Here is a 6,244-nt window from a genome sequence, read left to right on the forward strand (position 1 = left end):
GTTATTGTTTCATGAGTTAATATAAAGTTGATTGATCTTATCGATCGACTAACAATTGATAAGGGGCTATTTTCTTAAAAACCTGCTTTCTCTTGTATCAAGAGAGTCAATCATGAATGGTTAATCTTTTATAATATGCCGACTTTAAATAATGAAGCATGTCAATATATTTTAACAATTTATTTTGCCAGCTGTATTAAATACTGACTGAATAAACAAAAAAAGTGGATTTCTCACACATTGATAAACTGGACATTTTTATAAAATACYAGTCTAAAGTTTGAAGTCTCTACTTTTGAATCAAATTGAAGCTGAGTCTCAGAGAAGGCGCACCTTTCCAGTTAGAGCAATTTAAWTGGACCATGTGATGTGTCTGCGGAYGTAGGATTTTAACCTAATAAACCATTATTCGACAATTAATCATRAGTCGATTAATTGTTTGCATCCCTACCTCAGTGTTATCAGAATGTGGAGTGCAGAGGGAGTGAAAGTTTTCTCACCGAGATCAAGGTAGCTGACATCGAAGCGCTGCTCAGCGGACAGGTCGAGCAGCAAAGAGCAGAAGTTGGAATCCGAGGGCATCCCCAGAGGGTGGCTGCGGAGCTGAAGGATCTTCTCTCCCGCTGAGTTACGCAGAGAGTCCCACGTGCAGCTGAAGCCTTTACTTTTACCTGTCTCCGCTCTGCTTCCCATATGCTGCATGATCAGGTAACAAATGTTATCATTTCTCATGCAAATACAAAGGAAATGTTTGTGAATGTCATTCTTCTTTTTCTCTCATAGGACTTCCCAAAAACRAAGTTTACTCGTGTTTGAGTCTCACCAAATTAAAGGTGTCTTCTTCTGCGTCAGCCTCATTGCTGCTCCTCAGGTCTACGGGCACGTCGTGTATTCGTGAGAGCATCTTAGCGGCTGCATTCCTCTTGGCTAGCTTTTTGGACGTACCACTTCCTGGATAGGAAAAGCAGATCACTCTGTCATTTAGTGGGACGTGAAGACAACCAAAGGAAATACAGATTTTGGTCAAGTGAGAAGATAATATTGTAGTTTTTCTGTAAGCAAACACAAATTTGATGTTCTTCAGTTTTAATATGTTGTTTTCCATTAACACTAATTCAATACCTAACATAATTCAAGCACACTCTTTCCTATAAAAAGTAAACTTGCAGCACATACTATGAACAAATGAGACATTATGCAACGTACCTATTTCCACAAATCTTTCTACTCTGCAGGTCATAGTGAACTCTTTACGGTGTGCCGGACCAGACTCCTGGGTAACTGTGTATTCTGGCAAACGCCATCCTTTCTGCACCACCAATTCCTGTCAGAGAAATCAAACAGGAAGAAACATGGAGTAAAACTATGCCCCGTTAACAACAAAAACAAAAACTCAGTTTACTAGCTAATCAAGCAGAAAAATAAACACATCAATTATTTGTTTAATTACCTGCAGAGCCCCCACTGGGTTACATTCAGACTGCTGAGAACTGCTCGAGGTCTTCATCTCCGACTGAGAGCTACACAGAAGTTGAGAAAAGAGAAAAACAAATGGAGAAGTAAAAACCACAGAAATCTAGATCTCGTTTTTGCTCAATGTTGACACATCAGTCTGGTTCGTCTGCTTTATGCGACGTCATTAAATACATCAAACATAGTAAAATAAGCTCTGACCTTTCTCCATCAGTAGACACATCAACTTCAATAAAGCCGTCCACTCCAACACTGACTACAGCTGGATCCCCGAGGCCTCCTTTGAGCATCTTCAGAGCAGCCTCGGCTGCTTTATGCTTGGCTGCCTTCTTGCTGGGCCCCTGGCCCGTGCAGCTGATCTCTCCGACGGAGACGCGGAACGTGAAGTTGGGCTGGTGGGCCTGTCCCTCGGCCTTCAGCAGGTCGTACACTGGGGTCTTGCCTATCCGCGTTCCATACTCCTGCAGCAGACTGATGGGCGTCTTTCCGGGATTCACAGCCAGCATTTGCTCAATACTGTGAAAAAGCAAAACCAACAGAGTTTTACTGAAATAAGCTGTTTTGAGTCTTTAAAATGTGTTAGAGCTTAGATCTGATATTTAAACATTCAGCAAGTATTAAAGCACAAAACTGTAGTAAATATACTTAAAGTCAAGATTGGAAAATTTGGTTTCAATGAGTTTGAGAAGCAGCAACAAAGATTTAAAGATTGCTGATAAGATTTAAAAGCTTTATGATGTTTCCAATGAAAATAAATCATTGCTATTGCTGTTAGTTAACCACTATCACAATATAGAGTAAAATAATAACAGTCGAGTTTTGCTATAATTGGGAAACCCCTCATTGGACTGCCCCTAAACAAGATACTGAAGCCTGTACTGGTCCTGGATGTGCTGATTGGTGTATAATTAAGAATATAAAAGAAAGGTACACAGTGTGTGAATGAGAAAAATAACATAACACAATAACATTAAGCACAATGCAGAACCTGGAGAGGTTAAAAGGGTGGTGTGTAAAAAAAGTGGATTATTGTAATATGAAACTTTACACAAATGTTTAAATCAGAACTGGTCATAAGAAAAAGATGCAGGGAGGTTTTACTACATGCAGTTCTAAAACCAGCACAACGTGAAATTAAACAAAAAGAAAATACCACAATTACAAAACAACAACAACAACAACAACAACAATAATAATAAACAAAAAAAAAACAGGTAATTTAGTGGCCAAGCTGATTACATTTGGGTATAGAAATAAACACCAGGACAGAGGATTACAGGTGTAATGATAGTAATGATAAAAAAAACCTAAAATAATATGATGAAGTTTAATCCAATGGTTTAGCTTTGATGGCGGCGCTTAGCCTCACCTGGAGTCCCCGGAGTTTGTCTTCCAGCTGTCCGATGCTGTCTCGTCGTTCATTCCCTGTTTCGCGCAGACAGAACCGTTCGGTTTCAGATGGCAGATCCCCCCCCACCAAAACAGATACGTACTAACATCAGACGGTATTTCTTTTGGCCCCCAAACAGATGACAAGGCGGCTACAACATCATGAAAAGTACAACATGAAACCCCACCGCTGTGCGACAAACTAGGGCTCATAAATATGACGTAACAGCGTCCTGTGGAAACTCGACTCCTGATTGGCTCAAAGCAGCTCCGCGCCAGTCCGTTCACTATTTTCAGTCATTTCTGAATCTGAGATAAACTTAATAAAAAATAAAACTTTATAAAACAATTGACCGAAAATCTAATAAAATTATATATACAAAAATAAATATACTGTGAATCTTATTCTTCTGCCTGTTCGAGGTCACACATTTTCATTTAAATTAAGATCTAAGCCTAGGCATTTTAGTAGTGAAATTAATAAGGAAATAGCTTACTTTAGTTGTTCTGTTTATGCAATGAAAGTTAAGTAGTTAATGATGCAGTTAAGCCTGAGATTTTCATTAATTAATTTGAGAAGAATTAATGGTATTCCATTTGCACAAATTTAACCAGCAGAGGGCGACATGCAGCTACTGAGATGATTAAAGGCTCTGAGATGTGCGAATGAAGAGATCTTTGGTGTGTCAAACACCTGTCTGTTTTTTAGGTGAAACAAAAAAGTTTTTTAGTTGAATGAAAGCAACTTAAGTTATTAAGCTAAATTTTAGTAGTTGATGACAGATATATTGTAAAATAAATGATTGCAGAGACAGTTGTGCATCAACAAAAATAAAAACATTCAAATTATATTCATTATGCTTTAGTTTTAAAATTAAGTTACATTCTTGTTTTTTATTGTCACAGCACTTACAAACAAGGATATCTGACAGCTGAACAAGAAAGTGCATATAATCATCTTTAAACAAACCAGAAATGTACAAAATATCAAAATTATACGAGTTATTTTCTGTAGGTCCATTTTTCAGTGATGTGTGGTGTGAATGGCAGGATTACATTGCAAAATGAGACAGCCGCATTAGAATAAAGTCAGTTTATTATATTTATTTGTACTGGCAGGTTGGCAGCTTGACAAAGGTAGGTCCGGTTTTTCTGTTTAGTTTGGATCCGTTTGCGTCAGTGAGAGGATTCATGCAAACCCGTTAAATCCTTTRGACCCACAACTTTTCCAATAAATGCAGCAGCACTTCCACATAAAAAAATTATTCAGTAAATTTTCCACCTTTCAACAATTTTCTTTTATTTCTGTGGCTTGACAATTAATCCCATAATGACTTGCTTGTAAAGCTCTGCTGGCCACGTTTGATGTAAAGCTGGGATTTTGATGGCTTTATCCTCTGGCATCAATGTGTCAGAGTGGATAAGCAAATGTTGCCAAATGCAACACAAAGTGAACCAACCACGGCAGTGAGGAAAGCTGTCTCTTATTTAAAACCCCCAAACCAACGAGAAGAAGGACAATTAATCTGTGACCAGAGTCTCTCTTCCCCCAAAACTCATTACTCAAAGTTTTACTGTTGATTAGCCTTCATTTGTTGACTGGATGCTCTAATTTATTGGCCTATAAAGTCATAATGGAAATGCTTTTAATTGAGCTGGTGGTTAAATGACTGACTGAATGAGATCAGACTTTTCTTAAGTTAAATTTGTAGSATTTCTTGAAGGAATGCACATCACCCGCCGCCTTTCATGTCAGAGTTAAACAAAGCCTTTATGCTGATAAATGACAGAGTTGTAGCCATTTTAATGACGTCATGAATCAGCAGTTTTGAGGATGACTCTAAGCAATTACTGCATCAATATATGTAAAATATCAGTCACAGTTATGTTTGCATTGGGTAATGTTAAGATGTGGTGTCCGTTTTGAAATAGATTGACTCCAAGGGTTAATCAGTTGAAGATTTACTTCTAATGAGTTTCATTAAAATCTGTCCAGTAGTTCATGAGGTGTTTTGCAAACAGACAAACAGGGGTGACTCCAAAGTTTAAAGCAAAAATGTAACACAATCCAAAGCACTTGGAGTATGTTGGGAATAAAGTTAAGCGATTACCACTCCAAAATTTAGGTCATTATATGTAGAACTGACTTTAAAGCCAATTTAGTGATCTTYTGGCTGTAGTGGCCATCTTGAGTTGGGTTGGCCCCAAAACTTTATAAACGGTATATCCAGTGATTATCWCCTAAATGTTTTATAAAAAATCWGTTTATTGGGTCACGAGATATTTTRCTAACAGGCAGAGTTGAGTCCAAATGGTCGATCTTTTTGTTTGCACTTAGCCTGTGCKTTGGGGATCAGTGTCAACTACAGCCAAACCAAATTTTTATATCTGTAGAGTTGACTGTGTATTTAAAATGTCACTTCCTGCAARTTCCGATAAAATTTGTGCGGCGGTTCATGAGATGATTTGTTAACGAACATAAACACAAACACAAAGCGTGATCTTTTCGGTGGCGGGCAACAGAAACTCTTCACGGGGGCTTCAGCAAGCAGATTTCTTTTCGTCAGCTTTGGTCTGGTGCAGTGTGGTTGCCAAAATCATATCTTGAAGCTCAGAGCTTGAATGCTCCCTCCCCCTCCTTCCCCTCTTCCTCCATCCACAATATGATGTGTTTCCTTTTTTGTGTGTTTTTTGATCCCTCTCTTGTGACCGAGCTGCGCTGCGGTGAGGCGCGGGCCTCGAGTGGCGCTCCTGTGTTATTTTTGGCAGCAGCGGTGGTTGGTGGCTGCTGAGGGGAAAGGAGACAGAGGGGGGGATCGTATGAAGACCATGAAAACCGAGGCTGTTTAAAGGATTTCTGTCTGAAGGAATTGCTGTGCAATGATCGGAGACTAATTGTGGACGTGTGTCACCCTGAATTCATCTGCACTGAAAAGAGCGGGCATTGGCCAYTTTTGAAGCAATGTTCTGCCAAATAGTAGTTAGCCTAGATGAAAGCATCAGCAYAAAGAAGCACATGTTGGTTTTTCTACTGACAATAGAGGCTGTAAGCTATAAAATAAAAATGTACACTCTAAAAAAATTAAGTGTTGAATTTACCTAACCAAGCAATTTTATTGTTTAGAGTGTAAAACTACATCAAATAGTGCAGTTTAAAATAATTTTCCTGTTGTGCAATTCTGAAATCTGAGTAAACAGCCAAAATTTACAGGATAACGTGGGTCACTTGATTGACCTACATTAGACTGATTGGCTGTATCTGTAAACAAATATGATGATAATCAGACAAGCATATGATCTCAGAAAAGGCATTTAAGTGGAAATACGAAAGTGAATCTGTTGCTAAATGTGAAACAATCGAAAGAAAACTAAAAGAACATTC

The 6,244-nt window shown here is 38.5% G+C and overlaps 1 protein-coding gene across 1 annotated transcript in view; it reads right to left on the minus strand.

Annotated features, from left to right (window-relative positions):
- The window catches only part of tarbp2 (TAR (HIV) RNA binding protein 2), a gene marked incomplete in the record, with an annotated part of 4,458 nt that extends 1,395 nt beyond the window's left edge, over positions 1-3,063 (minus strand). The window contains 6 exon segments of the mRNA XM_014004144.1: positions 501-696; positions 824-951; positions 1,207-1,324; positions 1,451-1,520; positions 1,675-1,989; positions 2,843-3,063. Of these exon segments, the coding sequence (XP_013859598.1) occupies positions 501-696; positions 824-951; positions 1,207-1,324; positions 1,451-1,520; positions 1,675-1,989; positions 2,843-2,895 (880 nt within the window).
- Between the last annotated feature and the right edge of the window lie 3,181 nt (positions 3,064-6,244).

Source organism: Austrofundulus limnaeus, unplaced genomic scaffold (assembly GCF_001266775.1).
Source record: "Austrofundulus limnaeus strain Quisiro unplaced genomic scaffold, Austrofundulus_limnaeus-1.0 Scaffold22, whole genome shotgun sequence".
Lineage (NCBI taxonomy): Eukaryota > Metazoa > Chordata > Actinopteri > Cyprinodontiformes > Rivulidae > Austrofundulus > Austrofundulus limnaeus.